This window comes from Peromyscus eremicus, chromosome X (genome assembly GCF_949786415.1).
Source record: "Peromyscus eremicus chromosome X, PerEre_H2_v1, whole genome shotgun sequence".
NCBI classification, from domain to species: domain Eukaryota; kingdom Metazoa; phylum Chordata; class Mammalia; order Rodentia; family Cricetidae; genus Peromyscus; species Peromyscus eremicus.
The window spans coordinates 88828471-88852493 of NC_081439.1; the positions used below are offsets into that span (position 1 = coordinate 88828471).

The 24023-nt window shown below is 39.7% G+C and overlaps 1 protein-coding gene across 1 annotated transcript in view; it reads left to right on the forward strand.

The window, feature by feature from the left end:
* Mid2 (midline 2) overlaps nt 1-24023 on the forward strand; it is a 110650-nt gene that overhangs the window by 52697 nt on the left and 33930 nt on the right. Inside the window, exon 4 of the mRNA XM_059250914.1 lies at nt 23195-23302. Within this exon, the coding sequence (XP_059106897.1) occupies nt 23195-23302 (108 nt within the window). The remainder of the gene's footprint in view (nt 1-23194; nt 23303-24023) is intronic.

Sequence of the window (24023 nt, forward strand, 5' to 3'; positions counted from 1 at the left end):
CTATACTGTCTGAAGGATTGGGCTTTCTAAAATGCAAATGCATCATGTCACTTCCCTTCCGCAAAGACAAAAGTGATTCCTCATTGCACTTAAAAAGATTTATAAGACCCATTATGATCAAAATTTTGTTTCCCTAATTTATGTTACTAGTTTTTTGTTTTGTTTTGTTTTTTTTAGCATCTGCACTTTGTGTTTTGTTCACCAATTTCAAACGTACTTAAGCGTATGTTTACCTTTGGCCAGGTACTTGAAGTACAATGAGGATAGAACGTGTCCCCACAGGAGTTAAACTGTTTTTCTTTTCTTCTGGCTGACAGTTTGTCCCATAGGGCTCTGTTCAAGTGTCTTTCTGCCCCAGGAAGCTATTCCCCATGCCCCATGCATCTTTTTAGTTTAAGTGCCTCCCTTCTCTGTGTCCAGAGTACCCTGAACATACTTTCGTCTCAGCACTTCTGTGTAATAATATTTCTCTCCATCAGGCAAATCTCTAAGAGTAAAGTATCCTGTACTCCTTTAAAACTTTTTTATTCTTCTCTCATACAATACATCCTGACCATAGCTTCCCCTGCCACCTCCACTTCTCCCAGTTCCCCCCACCTCCCCTCTCTCCGAGGTCCACTCTCCTGCCCCATGTCTGTCGGAGCCTGCCAACAGTCAGCTGGGTAGCTGGGTGAGGGTGTGTGGATTGTAGAGACAATGAAGAAGACAGAAAAGTGTCGAGAGGTCTGCAGGTCAATGCCGGACAGTCCCAAGTTTATTTCACAGCCAGCTTATATACAGTTTTGAAGGACAGAGGTAGAGCAATGCACAGCACAGGCATTTAGCCACCATCTATCCTGCCTTGCGTCAAGGAGCAGGCAGTTTCTTTTTCTATCTCAGTGTACCTCTGGCTGGCATCAGCAGGCTGCATCTAGCTAGATAGTGTGTTCCTTCTTGTGGGCTAATCAGGACTTTCTCACAGCCCTTCAAGGAGACTCTGTGGGCTAATCAGGACTTTCTCACAGCCCTGGAGCAAACAAGCCTGAACTCTCTTGACTCAGAATAGACTTCAGATTCAAACTGGGAAACTGAGTCAGTTGTGGGCTCCCACAATTCCTCCCTTTTTATTTATTGTAAGACTCCACTGAGTCTCTCAGATGACCATGCCTGTCTTAGGTGTTTCTTTACCACAGTCCAATCTTACCCATCATGGGAGGGTGAATTCCATTGTTCACATCTTGTCTTAGGTTGAAAGGAGGCAAAACAAACTTACCTGTCTTTGGCTGCCAGCCTCTGGTGTTAAGTCAGAGGAATGTGCAGAGTTTTACTCTGTGGAGTTCTGAGCCCAATCTCCATAATGAGTTCAAAAATCAGCTTGAGAATCATAGACAAACAGATTATGCCTACTAAGTAAGACACATGCTCCAATACCTACAACACTTCTCAAGAGCAAAGTAAATGATGACCATGATGGGATAGCCCTTTTAAATTGTTCTAAAATATCTTCTGCTGTTTTAGCTGCATCAAAATCCAATTTAGCCTTTTTCATTTCTATAATCTCTTGATGTAATTTAGCCAAATCAAAGGATTCATTAGAATCATGCCAAATTCCTTTAAGATGTGCCTTAACCCTTTTTCATCCAATAGCACTTTCATTATACACAGAAGATGTAACACAAATCCACTCATAATTACAATGACATTTCAAATGTTCTCTAGTTTTCAGGCTTTGAAGTTCATCTCCCCAAAATTGTACTGCTTCATACAAAGCATTCAATTTACGTTCCATTTTCACATCTATATCTTCTTAAGTCTCTAAAGTCATAGAAACATTCATAGACAATTGATTAACAGACTCTGTTGTCTGGATGGATTGAGACAAAGCCACTGAAGCAACAGTAGTAATACCAAGCATAATAGCAAGAACTGTAATTCCTGCTAGAACTAACCCAGCAACATGCTTCTGTCTGCTTAAAGCTTTCTTTATTTCCTCAATCACTTGTAACCCTTTATCATCAAACCATGGATCACTCATATATATTGGCAATATTACAAAAGAAAGTTGTTTTAACACCATTACATGAATACGGTTATCCATTTGAGAAATACAATTGGTTAAAATACAATTAAGACATGATACATTAAACATAGAACTGTAGCTTGTGGTTTCTCTCTGGGTCCTGACAAGCCCCTGCAGTCCCATAGCCCACTTATAAAATAAACACACAGACACTTATATTATTTAAACTATTTGGCCTAATGGCTCAGGCTTCTAGCTAGCTAGTTCTTCTATCTTAAATTAACCCATATCTATTAGTCTATAAGTTGCCACGTGGCTCATGGCTTACCGGTACCTTACATCTTGCTTGTCATGGCGGTGGCTGGCAGCATCTCTCTGCCTCAGCCTTCCACTTCCCAGAATTCTCCTCTCTGCTTGTCCTGCCTATACTTCCTGCCTGGCTACTGGCCAATCAGTGTTTTATTTATTAACCAATCAGAGCAACACATTTAACATACAGAACATCCCACAGCATTCATAGAAATATTTGCTTTACCAATTAAAAGAACATAGGGCATTTTGACACAAGCTAAAACAGTTCCTTTCAAAGGAAAAACAGGTTTCAAGTGACTGGAATGCCCTACAACTGTTCCTATGTCAGCAGCAAGTTTCCAAACATAAATTTGTGGAGATCCAGTACTGGAATACCAAATTCCAACTGACAGTCCTTGGTCCCAAGATTCTGCTGTAGACACTGTATAAGAGTCACTATAATTGTCCTGATTTCCAGACCAATCAAGACTATATTGCTGTGTCCATGTGATGTTATATTTTAAAGAAATAATGCCAGTACATCGTCTTCATAACAAAGTTCTGTTAGACTCTTGCAGTTCTTTTGTGCATGGAGGAAATTGTTGAGGGGGTGAAATATTACTTATCCAATTACCTCGAGGAAGCAATCCAAGATATCCCTCCAAAGTAATATTTTTTTTTGCAAAACATACAGGAATCCCTTTACCAATATCCCATATAAGAAAATTGTGAGAAATCTGGAACTCTTGGGTTGCAAGTCGATCTAAAAGCTTGGTATCATTAATTGCAACTACAATTTCTTTTCCTTCCCAAGTTGCAGGATGTAAAATTGGTGGATCAGGAACATAGGCCCAATAGGTCTCCCTCTGGTGTCTCTGGATGGTCATCAGAAACATCAGGATCAGCATCTCTCTGCTCCATACACCGCACCAATCTTTCAGGCAACCAATGAGTTTCATTTTCATCCTGTGAGAAAACATAAAAATGCGCTCATCCCCATATTTAAACAGGGTTGGGGCCCTTCCATAAGCCAGTACAAGGATCTTTACATTTAACTTGAGCAAGTTTTGTGGTGGTGACTTCATGCCAAAAATCAATCAGCTGCAGATTTTCCAGTAGCATATACATTTAAAACATTTTTAAAAACAAATAAGGCATGATTCAAAGCATTATGTAGTAACTAGGGGTATAACTCTCCCTTCTTTTTCTTTTTCTTTTTTTGAAGTTGCATTTTGAGATTGTCATAGGTTTGCTCAAAAATACTTGTCCTTGAGGATTATAAGGAATACCTTTTTTATGTTCAATTTGCTATTGAGAGCAAAATTGATAAAAAGCTTTACTAATTTATCCAGATCCATTATCAGTTTTTAATAACTTTTGGTATCCCCATATAGGAGAAACATTTCAGGCAATGAGCAATTTCATGCTTAGTAGCCTCCATTAAAAATCCTGAATAAGTATCAATTGTCACATGCACATATTTCAATTTTTGTAATGTGAGTGACATCCATTTGCCATAAATGATTAGGAAGACAACCTCAAGGATTTACTCCAAAGTGTAGTACAGTCAAATATTGAGAACACGTAGCACATTTCTTAACGATTTGGTGAGCAGTTTCTCTTGTTAAATCAAATTGTTTTGTTAAGTTTTTACTATTTTGATGATATAAAGCATGTGATCACTGAGCAAGCTCAACTTGAGATAAAGTGATCAACTGAATAAATTTATCAGCTAAAGCATTACCTTCACCCAATGAACCAGATTTAAATGTGCTCTAATATGTTCTACCAAATGTGGCAATTTTCTTAAATGAATTGCCTTCTGAATTTGTTGAAATAATATTCTTATTTGCTCATTAATAGTTTTAATATAAGAAACCGTTTCTATAACTTAAAGAACTCTACAAATATATTGACGATCTGTATGTAAATTAAATAAATTATCTTTAAGAACTTGAAAAACCAACAGCTCAACTCAACAACTTGAGCTGAATCAGGAGTAGTTTGAACTACATATCCTTCACCATTAATCACATAAGCTGCTTTCCCATTAGAAGAACCATCAGTAAAAAACAAAGCAGCATCTTTTACTGGAGTATATATTAATACTTTAGGAAAAAGAAATGAATGCATCTGAGCAAACTATACTTGTTGATCAGGAGGATAATGATTATCAATTTGACCGAAAAACTGAGCAAAAGAAATTGCCCAATAATCATTTTGAAATAGCCAATCAGTTTGTTGTTTAGTAAATGGAACATTTATTACATTTGGTTCCTTTCCAAAATACCTTCTAGAATCAATCCTATTCCATTTTCCTGTGGCTCCTGCTTCTCATGGCCATCACCTGGCAAAACTATTAAGATCCATAACCCTCATCTGTTTCCCATGATCACTCTATGTCTTTAAGACCATTATCATCTGGGAGACTCTTAAATTGCAAAGTTTACCTGCCAGAGCAAGGTGCATCCTTGTGTATAAAAGCATTGAGGTGCAGCTTTAATAGTTCACATCCCCTCTGACCATCTACAACTTACCATTTACCTTCAGGTCACACCTTTCACTATGTTTCCTTTTCTGGTTCAGCCATAGACGAATTCCTTTTTTCCCCTTACCTAACATTATTTCTGTCTTTCACCTTTTCTTTCTTTTCAGACAACATGCAAATTTTCACTAAAGTTCTTTTCCTTGTAGTTTCTTCCCAGCAGTTTAGAACATTGCATAGGTGTAACATTCCAAACAAGAATAGAAACATGTAGATATATACATATATCATAACAAAATCCTCTTTTACACTAATATATTAAAAACCTGTATCAATATGAAATATTTCAGATTAGCAGAAGTTTTTCTTATCTTAATCAATAATGATTTGTAATCAATTCTCTTAAATGATGACAAGTATTTGTAACCCATTAAACTCAAATGACCAGAATTCATGTATTTTTCTTTTCCTGTGAAGGCAAAAACATAATTTTTTTTTCCCAAAACATCTGAGTATGCAGGCTGGTAATTCAACATTTTTTTCAAGCAGTATCAGGACAGAGAAGGGTTAAAGTGGGTTAAAGTTGGAAGTTGCTGGCCAGCAGAAGAGACCTTGACATTATCACAGTGAAGAACTTGGCTTAGGAAGGAAAGGAGGCACAGAGTGTGTCCTTGGCTGCCAGTGCTCCTGAAAAAAATTTTTTTTGTTAACTTCTCTGACTATAATAATTAACAATTAACATCAGATTCTCTTTTCGACGTTTGTTCAGCTTGCTAATTGTAGGAATGAACTCCCTGCCACTTCATTTGCAGCTTCCGTCTCTGCCTGTTCTGCTCCGAGAATGCATACCCTCACCCTCTGAGAGCTGCTGGCTGGCTGCAGGCTTCTCCTGCTGGCCAAGACCAGCTCCACTCATGCTGCGGGCCTCATAGCAAGACGGAGGGAGGCGGCCCTTGCCATGCCTCTCTCTCCTTCTCTTCCAAGAAAACGAGAAAGATTAGTAGACAGAAACAAGTAACACTGACATACACATAAAGCTCCGTTACTTCAGCACTGAGAGGATGGCCTCACTCATGGTTAGCTAGTCTCTTCTAATAGATGGCTTCTCTTGCAATATGCAAATCACACCTGGCAGGAGCTACCTGCTTATCTCAGTTTAGTTGGGGGACCCAGTCCGCTTAAACACATGGAACAGAACAGTAACATAGTAACAGTCAGAACACAGGCCAAGACAAAGAGTGCTCACATTTACATTTACCAGCTGCAGTGAACAGATCTGAAAGTGAGACATTGGGCTAATGGTTTGAGATCACGACACACTTAATCTCTCCAGATGAACCGGTCATAGTCAGGAATGGAGGTGGGGGAGAATCTTGAGGTGTGAGAGAATCTTCATTATAATACTTAGCAGCCTCTTCCTCTAATTCTGCCTCATTGCCAAAATCTAACTGGTCATTATCATCAAATAACTTTGTAAAAGCATCCACGTAAAGCCGTCTCTCTGACAGAGCAGAATGTTTAGTTTCAGTTTTACTTCGTTCAGGAAACACTTTATGCCTTTCAGGACTAAGTTGTCCTGAATTAGTGTCCAGAGACTGAAAATATCTGTTTTAAGTTTTTCTGACCATGCTTATCATAATACTGTTGTATCTTAACTCCAATATGTTCTACAAATTCTAAAAATTTACACAATTGCTTACGTCCTACTTTAGTACCTCTAGCCTTTAAGGTATTTTTAAGTAAATGTACAAACAGCTGTATTCTATTTCCTTGGCCCATACTTATTTTTACACTTATTCACGAATTTTTTTTTTTTTTTACCACGCATCTGGTTTTTTATTTACACTTATTACTTTTAATCTCGAGTTAACTCACACAGCTTCCAGTTTTTTCAAGTGCACTCCTTTTTCTTCTGTGGTGTCCATCATGGACTCCTCCATACCTGCCCCTCACTTGGCGCCACTTGTCAGAGCCTGCCGACAGTCAGCTGGGTAGCTGGGTAAAGGCATGTGGATTGAAGAGACAGTGAAGAAGACAGAAAAGAGTTGAGAGGTCTGCAGTCAATGCCGGACAGTCCCGAGTTTATTTCACAGACAGCTTATATACAGTTTTGAAGGACAGAGGTAGAACAATGCACAGCATAGGCATTCAGCCACCATCTATCCTGTCCTTGTGTCAAGGAGCAGGCGGTTTCTTTTTCTATCTCGATATACCTCTGGCTGGCATCAGCAACCTGCATCTAGCTAGATAGTGTGTTCCTTCTTGTGGGCTAATCAGGACTTTCTCACAGCCCTTCAAGGAGACTCTGTGGGCTAATCAGAACTTTCTCACAGCCCTGGAGCAAACAAGCCTGAACTCTCTTGACTCAGAATAGACTTCAGATTCAAACTGGGAAACTGAGTCAGTTGTGGGCTCCCACACATCTCCCCCCTGAAAAGAGCAGGCCTCCCAGGGACATTGAATGAACATAGCACAACAAGATACAATAAGACCAGGCACACACCCTCACATCAAGGCTGGGTGAGACAACCCAGTAGAAGAAAAAGAACAGGCAAAAGAGTCAGAGACACCCCCCACTCCTACTGTTAGGAGTCCACAAAACACCAAGCTAACTACCATTTTATATATATATGCAGAGGACCTAGCACAGACCAATGCAGACTCTGAGATTGCCACTTCACACAGAGAGCCCCTATGAGAACTGCGTAGTTGATTACTTGTGACCTTGCTCTCCTGGTGCCCTCCTCAACCCCTCTGGCTTCCATAATTTCTCCTCCCCAACTTCTGTGGGGTTCCCTGAGCTCCAAGGGGAGAGACCCTATGGAGACCTCCAACCTGGGCTCTCTCTTCGCCTAATGTTTGGCTGTGGGTCTCTGCATCTGCTCCCATCAGCTGCTGGAGGCAGCCTCTCTGATGATGGGTATACTAGGCACCAATCTATGATTATAGCAGAACACCGTTAGGAATCATTTCATTGATTTTTTTTTTCCAGTTGTGGTTGATTCTACCCCAGGTCTCTGGGCTATCCAGCTTCCAGTTCCTGGCCATCCAGAAAGTGTCAGGCATGGGATCCCTCTCCTGGCCTGGGCCTCAAATTAGACCAGTCATTGGTTGGCTACTCCCACAAGTACTGGCCACTGTTGCTCTAGCACATCTTGCAGGATAGATTGTAGGTCAAAGGTTTTGTAGCTGAGTCGGTGTCCCAGTCCCGCTGTAGGAAGACTTGCTTGGTTACAGGAGATGGCCTGTTCAGGCTCCATATCCTCCATTACTAGGAGTCCTTACTAGGGTCACCCTCATGGATTCCAGGGAGTTTCCATTGCACTAGGTTTACACACAATCTCCCAAATGCCCTCCAATTCCAGTCATCCCTCCCCATATTCTCTCCCCATCCCCACAACCCAGTCCCTTTTATTCCCATCCTCACTTGCCCAGTCCACCCGCAAAATCTATTCTATTTCCCCCTTCCCAGGGAGATCCATTCATCCCCCTCAGAGCCCTCCTTGTTACTTAGCCTCTCTGGGCCTATGGATTGTAGCATGGTTATCATTTACTTAACAGTTAATGTCCACTTAAAAGTGAGTACATAGCATGTTTGTCCTTCTGGATCTGGATTACCTCACTCAGGAGGATTTTTTTTTCTAGTTCCATCCATTTGCCTGCAAATTTCATGATGTCATTTTGTTAAACTGCTGAGTAATATTCCATTGTGTAAATGTGGGAAAAGATTTTCACCAACTCCACATCTGATAGAGGACTAATATCCAAAATGTATAAAGAACTCAAGAAACTAGACATCAAAAACCCTAAGAATTCAATTTTTAAAAATGGGGTACATATCTAAACAGAGAATTCTCAACAGAGGAATCTGAAATGTCTGAGAAATACTTAAAGAAATGTTCAGCATCCTTAGTCATTAGGGAAATGCAAATCAAAACTACTTTGAGATTTCAACCTTACATCTGTCAGAATGGCTATGATCAAAAATACAAGTGACAGCTCAGACTGGAGAGGATGTGGAGCAAGGGGAACACGCCTCCATTGCTTGTGGGAGTGCAATCTTGTACAGCCACTATGGAAATCAATTTGGCTGTTCCTCAGATAACCGTATCTACCTCAAGACCCAGCTATACCACTCTTGGGCATATACCCAAAGGATGCTCAATCATACCACAAAGACACTTGTACAACCATGTTCATTCATTGCAGCTTTATCATAGTAGCTAGAAACTGAAAACAACCTAGATGTTCCTCCACAGAAGAGTGGATAAAGAAAATGTGGCATGCAAACTTCTTTTTTATACCCAGCACATACCTTGGTACTGGTTGTTTTGAGAAGTGATAATTAAGTAAATAGTTCCCTCTGGTGGCTAGCTCTTAGAAGTACAATTTTTAATGCCCCAGCAGGATTAGCCAATACCTAGGTAGGGTAATTTCTTCCTTTCAAAATAAGAAAGGAAATATTTAAAAATACATAATCTCCTAGAACCTATGTTGTTATTCAGATATTTCTCCAATTTTTCATATTTCAGTAAACAATATTGAGATGACAAAACATAAAAAGAAAACAAATTTGGGCAATTGTGTAAAAAGAAAATCTAAGAGCTATTTATCTCGTAATGAAGAAATATAATACAGCACAGTTCTCCCTCAGTATCCATGGAGGATTGGCTCAGATACCAAGATTCACAGATGCTCAAGTCCCTGGCATAGCATGGTGTAGTATTTGCATATAATCTAAGTATGTCCTTATATATACTTTAAATATTTGTAGATTACTAATAATAGCACAGTGTATATGCTATATAAATGGTTGTTGTACTGTATTGCTTGGGAATACAATCAAATATCTGTACATACTCAACGCAGAATCAAATTTGTTCAGACATTTTAAATATGAGGTTGGTTAAATCCACAGGTACAGAACTTATGTGAAAAGTTAACTGTATGGACTTTTCCATTATACCTTGATTTCAGAGCAAGCACACTCATACTCATTCATTGATTATTTTTAACAGATTCAGAGATCCTCCTGCCTCTGCCTCCTGAGTGCTAGGATTAAAAGCATGTGCCACCATGCCTGGTCTTTCAACAGATATTTATAGCTTACCTACAGTATGTTAGGCACTAGGCTATGTGTTGTCCAAACACGTAGTGAGCAATGCCCTCACCCTTAAGGAACTTGCATTCAAATTGTAGGGGGCACAAAATTAAAAACCCAATATTCTTATTAAGTGAGGTACAGAATGATTTGTGTGGGGAGAGGAAGAGATATAAAAAGAGACTGAGACTATATTGGATCCAACTATTTTATCACATATATGTAATTGTTAGAATTTCAGAAAACCGCAGAAACGTTGCTTCCCCAGGCCTGCCTAAATCCTTATGGGGACTCTAGTTTTTAAACTCATTTGTGCTACCTCCTTTTAAAAATAGATTTATGTGTTTATTTGTGTGTATGTTTTGCCTGCATGTATGTCTGTGCACTGTCTGCATGCCTGATGCTCATGGAGGTCAGAAGACAATGTTGGAATCCCTGGATCTGACAATATAGACGGTTGTGAGTCACTGGATATGGGTGCTGGAAACCAAACCCAGGTCTTTTGTGAGAGCAGCCAATGCTCTTAACCACTGAATCATTTCTTCAACCCTATGTTCTACCAATTTGTAGTGTGGTCACATCTGCCTTCCTTACAATCACTGGTCTGTTCATCATTATAATTTAGTCATTTCTGTAATGTTTTGTAAATGGAATCATACAGTATTCAAAATATTATGATTTTCTATGTCACTCATCATAATGTCTCTGTGATCCATTCAACTTGTATCAATAGTTTTTTTTTCTACAATTTGATATGGTTGGTAGTACATTCTATTATATGAATGTTTCCCTATTTGCTTATTATACTCTCAGCAAGGAATTTCAGTTGTTTCCATTTTGGTCCTATTATTATTATATATAAGTTATGTGTACACACTTGCGTAAATGTTCATATTTCTAGAGTAAATGCATAGAAGTATGAGCTAGAGACTTTGGTATCTTCTAAATGGTTTATAACTAATTGCTGTGTAGTGGACAAGTAGTAGAGGGGGAAGAACACCAGATAAGGAGTTCAAAGACTTATCTCTGGGATGACTCTGTCACTTATTAGTAATACAGTGTTGAATGACTCCATGCTTTTTCCAGGACTCATATTTTAACAGTAAGTGATGAGGTAGAAATCTATGGGTTTTTTTTTTTGCCAATCTTTTTTTTCCCATATCTAATCTGCCCATGGTTCTGAAGAGATTTTTTTAAAGTAGGTCTCTCCCTCATTCCACACAGAAATTTTAACTGTGTACATAAAATACTAGATGCACAACCTAGATTTACCTTTCCTGCTTTTTTCTTTCTTGTCCTAAGCAATTGCTTTGTATAAAAAGGGTGTATTGAGGGAGACAGTAGAGAACCAAAGGCTATAAAGGTTTGATGGTCTCATCCCTGAAGAGAAAGTACTCCAAAACCAGCGCAGAATTGCCATATGAAATTATGTTAGAAAAGCCATTCCTAAGACAGTTATGTGGAGCAAATTGTCCCATCTCTTTGCTGTCAAGATTTTTGGTAGCTAGGCAAGGGTAAAATAAACATGGTATATATATGTAAAAATACAGATGTGTACATTGTTCACATTTCTACATATGTTACAATATGTGTTCTTGTATTTTAGCACAAAACTAAGAAAATAAATACACAAAGTATTTCCAGAGAATAATTCTAGAGAATATGATTATCTTGAGAGGAATTACTAAGAGGAAGAGAAGCCTATTTTCTCTGCCTCTGTCTGCCTATCTGTCACTTACACACACACACACACACACACACACACACACACACACACAGAGTGATTAAAATCATAGACATGAACAGACTGCCTAGTTTAAAATCTTGCTTTTGATTCTAGCTATATGACCTTGTGCAAGTTCTATAATCTCTCTGTTTCCTAATTTCTTCTTCAAAAAGAATAATGAATGCTAGTGCCTTCTGCAGAAGGCTAGTGGGAGAAGTAAAGTAGCTAAAAATACATGAAGTAATTAGAAATGTGATAAGCAGCAGAAAGTGTTAAGTATTATGTATCCATCCCATAAGCTGACAGGAAATTTGTCTTTTAGTCAATACCTGTCTGGTGTTCAACTCATTTGCATTCTTACACCGCTAGAGATGGCTTAGCTTCCATTGCCCACTTGTCTGGCTCCAACAGCCATTCCCCATCCACGTCCTAATCTCTCATGCCCCTGCCTTACCAGAGAAATCAACTTAGGAGCTGAGACTGTTAATTGCTTAACTATGCCCAAATAACCCTTGACTTCCCTTCCTAGGTTGTAGTTACCCAAGTACAGGGAGCTAAACATCATATTAATAGTTTCATATATACCTTACTTCTTAAGGTAGACACCTCCCTCCATATCTAAAGGAACAGATCAGACATATTGGAAAAAGTCCTGCTTCCTTTAGTTATTTTTACTTAAAGCTTCAGTAGTGTCTTTGAAATGTTGTGGTGTTTTGAAAACAACATAAAAGATGTCTTTCTTTCCCTTTATTCATTTGAACCTAGCAGCTGTCTGCTGGAAGTGCTGGTGCTGATGATGGGGCCTGTATGTGTATGTCCTTAAAGTGTGATCTGGCTTAACACCTTAGCTTTGATGCTGCCACACTCAGTCCTATGTCTGCTTCATAAACATCGCATTTTCTTGAAGGCATCATGGTAAAAAGCAATGATTTTTTTTTGCAGCTTTGTAAGATGGCAAAGCTGTTCATAACAGCTTCTTGGTAATTCATCAGCTGTCCAATTTACCTCTCACTTTTCCTTCTCATCTCTCTCATACAGAAAGCAACAGCATGCTGAATGACTTCCAACTCGGGCTCTTTTCTCTGATGTTATGGAGTCCGAGAAGGTGGGACAGAACAGTAATGGGAGACAGGAGGTGGGGAGATTGTTGCATTCTCTCTGACTTCTTTGAGTCCTGTGCCTGCTTTCTCTCCCCTCTGTATTGTTAATAATACTTCAGGTGATATTATAGCACCAAGATCCTGACTCAAAATGGCAGCATATCTTTCCATAGTATATCTGCAACCTTCATACTTTTCTCTTTTTGTGTGCATATAAGCACATGTGTGTACATGTGCATGTGTGTACATGTGTGGAAGTAAAGGGCTGATATTGGGTGACTACTTCTACTCCTCCCTGCCTTATTTTCTAAGACAGGGTCTCTCACTGAATCTGGAACTTAGCAATTCAGCAGGACTAGCAGGCCAGTGAGTTCCAGGCACCATCTTGTTTCTTGTTTTTCTTCAACACTAGCAGTGAAAGTGCACACCACTATGCATGGCTTTTTAGAGATCTTAACTGGGGTATTCACACTTGCATGGCAGGCACTTCACCCATGGAGTCATTACCCCATCTCCATTTCTTTCTTTTCCTTAATAAAACACCATCTTGATTTGTACTTCATGGTGGCCTTGGTCTCAGAAACCTCCTGTCTCTTGAGAGTTGTAAGTATAGGTGCAAGCCATTTTGCCTGATTTGAAATCTTGTTAAACATTGTGTGTGTGTGTGTGTGTGTGTGTGTGTGTGTGTGTGTGTGTGTGTGTGTACATGTGTGCAGGGGCATATGCCTGTATGTGCATGTGCCTGTGGAGGTCAGCAGAAGTCATTTGAATGCCTTTTCAATCCCTTTACACCTTCTTTTTTTTGAGATCATGGTCTCATTGTTGAACCTGGAACTTGCTGTTTGGGCTAGACATTTTGTTGGTCAGCGAGCTCCAGAATCTCTGTCTGTTCTTTCCCCCACTACATTGGGGTTACAGGTTCTTGTGGCTACACCTGACTTTTTGCATGTATGTTAGGTATCTGAACTCTGGTCCTCATGCTTGTGCAACAAGCAATTTACCCACCAGACTGTCTCGCAAGCCCTGCCTCGATACTTCCAACCTTACTTCACTCCATTGCACCTGCAACCTGATCTGCTTCACCAGCAGTTCTCTGCTGTTCTTCCTTATGCTCTTGCTTACTCTATTCATACCATTCTCTGCCTGGGCTCTTCTCCCTTTAACCCCACCTTTTTTTTTTTTTTTTTCTTTCGAGACAGGGTTTCTCTGTGTAGCCTTGCGCCTTTCCTGGAACTCACTTGGTAGTCCAGGCTGGCCTCGAACTCACAGAGATCTGCCTGGTTCTGCCTCCCGAGTGCTGGGATTAAAGGCGTGTGCCACCACCGCCCGGCCTTAACCCTACTTCTTCATGCTCAACTCATTTCTTATTCACCTAAGCCAGATCGGCTATGGGAAACGTCAAAATTTTCCTTGATGATCTTTTTCCACTGGCAAAATTCGATGTTTCCTGGTATGTTCTCATTAGGATTTTGCTGTATTGCATTATATTGAGTATTCTTTAAATTGTGATTAGTTGTATTCACACATCCTTCTTTCTACTAAATATTGAGTTCCTCAAAGGCAGAAGCTGTGTTTTTTATCATTACATTCCACTCCTTGTAAATGGCAGGCACTCATTGTTTGCTGAAACAAAAAAGTTCTCCAAATGATCTTTAATGCTGGAATTTTAGGAATTTCTAGGTGGAAGGTGATGATCTATTTGAGTAGATGATTTCTTGGTTGGCACTAACTTGTCGAGTGGAGGACATGAACATAAAAAATGAAATTCACTTGAGTCTGGGTGTGTGGGATAATTTACCACCAAATATGTATTGTTCTGCCTGAACCAGAAATCTCAATGCCTTCTGAACTCCAGCACAACTCTCTAGGACTGATGATGTGACAGTGGAGAGGAGGGCGTGGGTGAGGACATTTCTCACAGAAGCAGAGAGAAGGCTGATGAACTTTAAACATAGGAATGAAACAAAGACTTGGAGACTGAGCACCTGAGAGATTTCCCCCTAAAACTGTCAAGTGCATTTGTGATGGTTTATTGATTGACAGTTGAGAGGGTTTAGAAACAGCAAGGAGATAAGGCTCTGGGCATGCCTGGGAGGGGTTATCTAGATAGGGTTCATTAATGCAGGATGATCCACTTGAACTGTGGGAGGCATCTATGTGGTGTCTTAGAGTGAATACAAAGGAGAAAGCCAGCAAAGCACTAGCACTTACCATCCTTTGCTTATGACTGTGGATGAAATGTAACTAGCTGTCTCAAGTTCTACCTTCTAAGATACCCCTGCCATGATGTACTCTTGGACTGTGAGCAAAGCAAGCTCTTCCTTAAGTTGCTTTTGTCAGGTGTATTGTAGTAGCAATAAAGAAAGCAGTTAATGCAACATCTCTGAAAGGAACCAAGGTTCTAGCCCACTTACATTCCAATACAGAGTTTTAACACTTGCCAAAGTAACTATTTACACTTAAAAAAGGTCTTTGTAACCCATGGCATTTGAAACCTCCCATATATTTATTTCCTTGCAATGGCTGTCACTCAAAATCCTCTCAACAAAAGAATTTGTGAATTTATACTAGAGAAGGGTGGACATTTGGCAAGACTAGACCTTCCTTTACAGTCAATCTTAGAGCTGGGAAATTCTCAGTAGTACAGGGTTTGCTTAGCATGTATGAGGCCTTAGGTTTAATCCTCACTATTCAAAAGAGATGAGTGGTGTACAGCTGGAAAAATATGCAAGTCAAGGTCTCACTGCAGTTGAGAGGAAAGTAAAACATCATGGCATCAAGAAGAAAACCTGGGACCTTGCCAGGGCGGCCTGGGACCTAGTACTTCTTCTTTGAAAGGGTGAGGCTGGGAGTCTTTGTCTTAAATATCACAAACTGCTCCCCAAAGTCTTTTTCAGGTAGGTGGATCCACACAAATAAGTTTGCATGTTGCAGAATACTATTTTAAGGTGTGTTGCATTCTTTTATGTTGTATTTGTTTAACTCTGTAAAGCTGTGTTACTGTGCCTGTCTAAAACACCTGATGGTCTAATAGCGAGGCAGGAGAAAGGATAGGCAGGGCTGGCAGGCAGAGAGAATATATAGAGGGAGAAAAAGAGAAGAAGAAGGAAGGAGCTAGCAGCCAGCGAAGGAAGAGGACTCCAGGGGCCAGCCACTCAGCTACACAGCAAGCCATGGAGTAAGAGTAAGATTTACAGAAGTAAGAGAACAGGAGAAGCCCAGAGGACAAAGGTAGATGGGGGTAATTTAAAGGTAAGGAAAGCTGGCAAAAAATAAGCCAAGCTAAAGCCAGTCATTCATAAGTAATAATAAGCTCCATGTGTGATTTATTTGGAAGCTGGGTGAAGGCCCCCCCCCAAAGAGCCAAAAAGCAACAACATTTGCAGAATTGCCCCAATGATATCTTCAAGGGGGATCATTTTTTTCAAATTAAGCAAATTGGTATTTTTATTTCTTTTAGTGCTCTTGAGATCATAAAAGACAATTTTGTATTTGACACTAGCAGATCTTTTAAAAATCAATCTATCTAAAAATCTATCAACATACTACATCTTTTTTGCTCATTCACTACAAATGTCATTTGTTCCAAAATAATATCTGTATAAATTTAAGGACAAATTAAAGCATAAAGAAATAAAAATCCTTAAATTTCTCTGTGAAGAATGAGCATGGCCTGAACAATAGAGAACAGTGAGGTGTCCTTGCGGTGACTCACATCTGTCCTCATCTCTGTGAGCTCACTAGTCTTTCTTTTTTTCTTTCCATGATAATATATTGCCTCATAATTTTTCTTTTCTTATTTTTTTCATTAATTTTACATACCAACCATAGAGTTTCCCCTCTCTCCTCTCTTCCTATTTCCTCCCTCCACCTCCCATTTAGACCCCCATCCACTCTTCCTCCTCTCAGAAAGGGACAGGCCTCCCATGGGAGTCAAGAAAGTATGGCATATCAAGTTGAGGCAGAACCAAACTCCTCCCCCCTGCATCAAGCCTGAGCAAGACATCCCACCATAGGCAATGAATTCCCAAATGCCAGCTCAAGAGCCAGGGACAGGTCCTGATCCCACTGCAAGGAGCCCCACAAATAGACCAAGCTACACAACTGTCACACACATGCAGAGAGCCTAGGGCGGTATCATGAAGGCTCCCTAGCTGTCAGTCCAGAGTCCATGAGCTTCCACTAGCTCAGGACAGCTGTCTCTGTCGGTTCCAAGGGTGATAAATTTTTATACATAAAATGTAGTATAAATTTTATATAAAATCATTTAGCTAAGCCCACTAACTCAAAACAAATAGCAAAGTTCAAATAAAGAGCTGGAGTCTTTCACACACCAACCAATCTACCAAAGACATTTAAGATAACCTGAGAGTTATTTTCAACTAAAGGTTCATATTTAACTGAAAAAACCTTACTGCATATGCAAATAAAACTGTAAACAAAACATTGGGCTTCCAAATGCCTTCCAAGTAATTTGAGTTATTTTATTCACATCATGAAGACAGATTTTCCCTGGAGTTTTTCCTGTTCAGAAAACATTTCAAGACCTTGCTCTTCTGGGCTGCTTCTTGACATGGAAACATTTTAATGTCATTGCTTTAGCCTTGATTTGGAATTTTGCCTCTTCAGCCAACTTTCTGCTCTACTAGCTGTGTGCTTGGATTTTTTAAATCTCTCCTGATGTAATGGCTACAAATCCCTTCCCATCCTAGCTCCCAAATTTCAACCTAAATTTTCTCAACAAAATATATTTACTATGGCATATTTTCTAAAGTTTTGTCTCCTTGTTGTTTGGCATTTTACTTGGCCAATTCTATTCAACAAATGTTCTATAAGTATTCATTTTGTACAAGGCATTGTTCCAAGTACAGTGGATATAACAAAATGGAAAAATCTTTCCTCAAGGAGCATGTTTTCTAATTGAAGTTTTTTGAGCTAGGAAAGTGTGTTAGTTACAAAATAACTGACAAAAGCAATTGAAGTAAAGAGGTGTTGATCTTGGTTGATAGTTTGAGGATATGGTCCACATGGCAGAAAAGCTATGGCAGCAGGAATGTGAACCGGATGGTCACATTGTATCAGCAGTCAAGAAGCAGAGAGAGGTAAATGCTAGTCAGCTCACTCTCTCTCTTTCTTATTCAGTCTAAGACCCCAGACCATGATGTGGTGCTGCCTGCACTCGGGGTGGGTTTTCCTTCCTTAATTAAGCCTTTCTGGAAACACTCTCATAAATACAATGAGAGCTGTGTTTCTTTGGTGATTTAAAACCCAGTCATGTTGACAATGAAGATTAACCATCATGAGATGGTTTCTTATCTTTGATATGTCCTGTTAACACACAATAACTTCCTCCTCTTCCCTCTCCTCCTCCTCCTCCTCCTCCTCCTCCTCCTCCTCCTCCTCCTCCTCCTCCTCCTCCTCCTCTTCTTTTCAAGACAGGGTTTTTCTGTGTACCTTTGGCTCCTTTCCTGGAACTCACTCTATAGCCCAGGCTGACCTGGAACTCAAAGAGATTTGCCTGCCTCTGCCTCCCAAGTGCTGGGATTAAAGGCATGCTCTACCACTGTCCGGCCACAATAACTTAAGTCATCTTTAAGTTTGTTATTAGCCCAACTGAACCAATGGTATTTCCTCTTCATTAAAAAAGTTAACTGAGCTCTCCTTGGAGGAAGTGAGAATGGGAGGTGGGTTGGGGGGAAAGGCTGGGGGGTGGGAGGAGGGAGGACAGGGGAATCTGTGATTGAAATGTGAAATGAATAGAAAATCTCTTAATAAAAAAAAAGGCCGGGCGGTGGTGGCGCACGCCTTTAATCCCAGCACTCGGGAGGTAGAGTCAGGTGGATCTCTGTGAGTTCGAGGCCAGCCTGGGCTACCAAGTGAGTTCCAGGAAAGGCGCAAAGGTACACGGAGAAACCCTGTCTCAAAAACCAAAAAAAAAAAAAAAAAAAAAAAAAAGTTAGCTGAGGACATCCATCATCTTACTTTCTTTCTCAAGAATATTCAGTGGAGAAATGGCTCAGTGGTTAGGAGAGTTTACTGCCCTTTCAGAAGACTGGAGTTTAGTTCCTATGCATTCATGTCAAGCCACACACAACCACCTGTGACTCCAGCTCCATTCTCTTCTGACCTCTATGGATATCCCACCAACATGCACATACAGGCACAGTCACATATACATACATAAAAAGAAAAAACTAAATCTTAAAAAATATTTTCAGGAATATCATATTGCATAAATAATAAAGTTCTTGACATGGTGTCTCATTCAAGTCTTATTGTTTGGCTTGAAATTTCCTTCCTTTTTAACTTTTAAATCTCCAACACATTCCTTCAAAGTTTAGTATATCCCATCTCATTCTGGATCTTTTCCACTTGCTCACTAAGAGTGTGGTGTTTTCTTTCATTTTCTGTGTTTATAGTTAGCATAGCTCAGCTGGTAATTAATTAACTTATGCTACTGTGATTGATTTGTGACATACAAATGCATACACACACACACACACACACACACACACACACACACACCATTCTTCCTCATCTAGATCGCTAATTGTTTGAAGACAGGGCCTTAGCAGACTGCATCCCACAATAGGTGCTTAATAAATGTTTGAAGAAGGTAAAGGAAGAGTTATGGGGCTGCATGGCAATAAGAATGATTTTGAGGGCAGAGAGCTTAAAGAGGCTTTTTCAAAAGTATGCGAAGGTCAATAAAGGACTCAATGTATTGGCAACTTGACTTAAATCCTCATTTCATTACTAGAGGAACTTTAGGGAGATTGAAATGACAATAGAAAAGGACTTTGGGACTACTGAGAATTTACATGGACTATGAAGGACAAGTTTGGTGTGAGACTGTTTCCTAGTGATCTCATAAAGTCTCACCAACATGACTGCCTAGACATGAGCTGAACAAGGACAACAACAGACATGCCAAAGTGGATGGGGGGAAGACCATGAGGCCTCAACACTCCACAAAGCACTACAGGCAACTAAGGAATGCTGAGAGTGGGAGAAATAGTCTTCCCCAGGGAAGTGCACACCACTTGGCTATGTAATTCCAAACGGTGAACCCTGAAAATATACATACGAGTAATATTATACAGATTGAGCAGACTGTATTTAGGATTATTTATGTATATGCATATATGCATGTAAAAATTAGTGAAAAAAGAGACCATGAATTTGAAGGTGAGTAGGGAGGGGTATATAGAAGAGGTAGGAAAGAAGATAGGGAAGGAGGAAATTATGTAATTATATTATAATATCAAAATTAAAATAAAGAAAAAACTTGTTTTTAAAAAGTTACTAAACTCAAATAACTATAATAACATTATTGACAAAAGATAGTAAATCAGAAGTGGAGATTAGACATGGAGGGAACATGACAATTTAATCTTTAGATATCATATATAGAATTAATATTAACACAGAGAGCCAACTGGACATATTAAACAAGCAGTAAAAAGGAGAATATCATTCAATTCACTGCAACACATACTGGCATAGTGTGTACTATGTACCATTCTCTATTCTGGAGATAGACAAAACACAGCCTCTGCCTCCAGACTTTATGATTAAGTGGGGAAAACACTCTAATACAATTGCAGTAATATGAATTAGTAAGCAGAATTACTGAATTATGGAAGGTATTATGTAAATATAAGTAGGAGAGTGACTGATTGTGTAGTTACCAATGAGAAAAAGTTACAGAAGGGATGATTACTGAGTTTGAAGAGAAATAGAAGTTTTCTCAATAAATGAGGACATACCTTGTCAAGTAAAGGATAATCTCAGGAAAAAGTATAGGGCATACAAATGCATGACATTCTAAACAACAGTAAGAAGTCTGAAATGATGAAAGACAAAAGGATGTCAGAATAAAGATGGGTAGTGCAAAGGGGATCATGATTATCAGAAACCAAAGACAGATGCTCTTATGGTGGGCTAGAGAGGAAGGATGTGTAATTGTTAAAAGTGTGCACCCTAGAGTTGAACCTGGATCCAAATCTCATCCCTATCACTCTTAATTGTATAGGCTCGAACAAGTCACTTAATCTCTCTGGGCTCATGTTTCCTTATCTATCAAATGGGAATAGTGATACCTGCCACAAGTGATTGTTTTGGGGGATTGAAAGGTGATAAATAGAAATGATTACAGTGGTGCCTGGCATAGCATGAGTGTGCTGTAGAGGTTAGCGTAAGGTATAAATTACAAGTAACGAGGCACTGCACCATTCTCTACTCCACCAGCAGCAGCCTGACAAAGAAATTTTAATGGGAAGTGTCTATGTTTCCAGGTATCTGAGCAATGATCCTGGGGAACTAGAGAGATCTCTTATTCTCAGAGGAATGAGAGTTCCTTGAAATGGTATGATGTCTACTTTGGAAAAGTAGATTTAACTTAGGGAAAGAGTCTAAGAAAAACAACAATGGAGACTGTTTATATAGAATAAATAAAAGCTGTCGTTATTGTATCCTCCCCCCCCCCCCGAAAGTGGTAATAAAGAAAAGTAAGGTTGTCATTCATTGGCAAACATTTTGGTTAAATAAGAAATACAAAATTGGGGCTGGATAGATGGCTCAGTGGTTAACTGGCTGCTAACAGTTAACCTGACTGCTCTTGCAGAGAGCTCGGGTTTAGTTACCAGCTGCCACATAGTGGTTCACAACCATCCATAACTCTAGTTCCAAAGGAACCATCACTCTCTTCTGACCTCTGAGGGCAGGCATCAGGTACATACACGGCGCACATTCATACATGAAGGCAAAACACTCATGCACATGAAATTTAAAAAAATATCTTAAAAGGCAATATAAAATTATCCAGCAGGAACTGAGGAACTCTGTTCGGTTGATGGCTTCTCAGAAAGGAAGAGTCAGTTGGGTTTTTTTTTTTTTTAAAGGTGTGGGCCCTGGTGGGTTGACTGCATTCCAGTGAATGGTCCCCACCCAGAAGTATATGGGCAAAAAAATTAGACTCAATGGGTTCTTTTCTTTCTTTTTTTTTAAGTGTTGAAAAGAGGACAGGAAGATGAGGAGGGTAGGGATAGTTCTGGAAGGAGTTAGGGGAAGTGGTTGAGGGTGAATATGCTCAAAATACATCATATGGAATTATAAAATAATTAACAGAACCCTTTTAAAAATATCCAGCAGGGAGCTGAAGGAGTGAGGAGATAAAGGGTCCAGGGGATTTGGAATATGTAGAGGAATCTTTTGAAGAGAGAGTGTGACTGACAGTCCAGTCCCTCCTCCCCAGCTAAACCAGCAATCTAGCTCCTTGGATTTTGATGCACTCAAGGAAACCACTGTCTATTTCTCGGCTTTCTAGAGCTCTGCTCAAGTGGTCCTTGAATACACTCTTGGGATAATTGTGCTTCTCTGTGTCACTGCTCTGTGTGCTGCTGAAATGGAACTGAACCTTGTGTGCTGGCCCCTGCCGATGTTCCTCTTCCACTAGCCCAGGCGTTCATTTAAAAGAGCTCAGTTTGAAATATGGTATTGCCACTTAATTAGCATTGCGATATGGAACAAATTAGTAAAATTCTCAAAGCCTCTGGTTCTGCATTTGTGAAGTGAGGGGAAAAAAGCTTCTGCATTGAAAAGTTATAATGATCATTTAATACATGGACTATTTTTCTGTGTAGTGTTTGGCATATTGAGTGCTTCAAAGATGTCTGCTCCTTGTCTCTTCTTTCTCCATTATATCTGGGGAGTCCCATAATCTCTCTCCTGCATTCATTTTAGCACCTCATGGGACTTCATTCCATCCAATATCAATAGTAGTAGAGAAGAGGAGATGAAGAGATCTGTCCATGGAAAGGCAATGAATAGTGGCTGTTCATTCAACTCCATCCTGACTTTGCAGCAGAGATATCTTGATGTAGACAGTATCTCAAAATAGGAAAAGTATTTAGATATTGGATAGAAATTCTTTCTAAGCCAAGAAATATGAGTAAAACATTATGACAACTATGTGAAAAAATATCTACACATTCATATGTTTCATGTGAAAATAGATCTGCACATTCACATATTTAAAATCAGAAGGGAACAAGGAAAATGGAAAACATTTTAAGCCAGTAGAAATATGTTGTTGCACTGGAATCTTAATATTATTGTGCCTGTGGAAGAGGATCTTCTTTCCTTGAGACACATGAATCTTCTTGCCTTCTTTTCAAAAGAACAGCAGGAGGACAGGGTGCTGGAGTAAAGAGATTTGCACAGTGGGAATAACATTTCCCCATCTCATCTGTCCTGCCCAGCCTTCTATTAACCATCATCACCTACCAGAGGCCTGGAGAGCTTCCTATCTGTGGTCCTTCAATGCCCTTGCATCATTAATATCATCATCTCTACTCTTCTTCTAGGAGTGGATCTTATCGAGGGAGGTATGGAAGAAGTTGTGCATGTTTAGCTGTCAGTCCGAACCTTTGAGAGCCAGCAGGGGACAAAGGCAACAATCACTGTCTAATACTTTGGACTTTCTTGGCAGGTGAATACTGCTATGCATGAGGCAAAACTTATGGAAGAATGTGACGAGTTGGTAGAGATTATCCAGCAGAGGAAGCAAATGATTGCTGTCAAAATCAAAGAGACAAAGGTAAACCACAGTGCTTCAGTGAAACCAAGGTGCAGTTGACTTTTGACAAAAGTTGGAGTTAATTCCTGACGATTGCTGTTTGAAATTGAATCATAAAATCAAAAAGAAATGGGGTCGTAGGGAGAGATACCAAGTAGTAATATTTGGCCTTTGCTGAGTCTGATAAAAAATGATGGCAGCTCTGGGTGCTGCAAACATTCTATGCTTTGACCTGGACGTTGGTTGCGTGTGTGTGTGTGTGTGTGTGTGTGTGTGTGTGTGTGTGTGTGTGTGTTCATTTACTTAGGATTTAGGTGCTTTACTTTAGCATGATTTCAGTTTAATTTTTAACCTTTATTTTGTGTGTATGGGTGTTTTGCCTGGATATATGTCTATATATCATGTGCATGGAGTGCCCTTGGAGGCCATTGGATCTCTTGGGACTGAAGTTAAGGTCAGTTATGGGCCAGCATGTGGATGCTGAGAATAGGACCCAGGTCTTCTGGAAGAGTAATCATTGCTCTTAACCACTAAGCCATCTCTCCAGCCCCCTTCTCTCACATTTTAAGGTAATAAAGACAAATAAATAATGGTAGAAACATAGGTTGGGATTCTAGAATAAATGTGACTGCCATCTTGACTGCTTGGGACTTATAAAATGTGTTGGGAAACTATTGTGACTCTGTGGGAAGGATGCAATCTGATATGGTAGAGGTGGGCATGGTAGATCAGAACATGATGC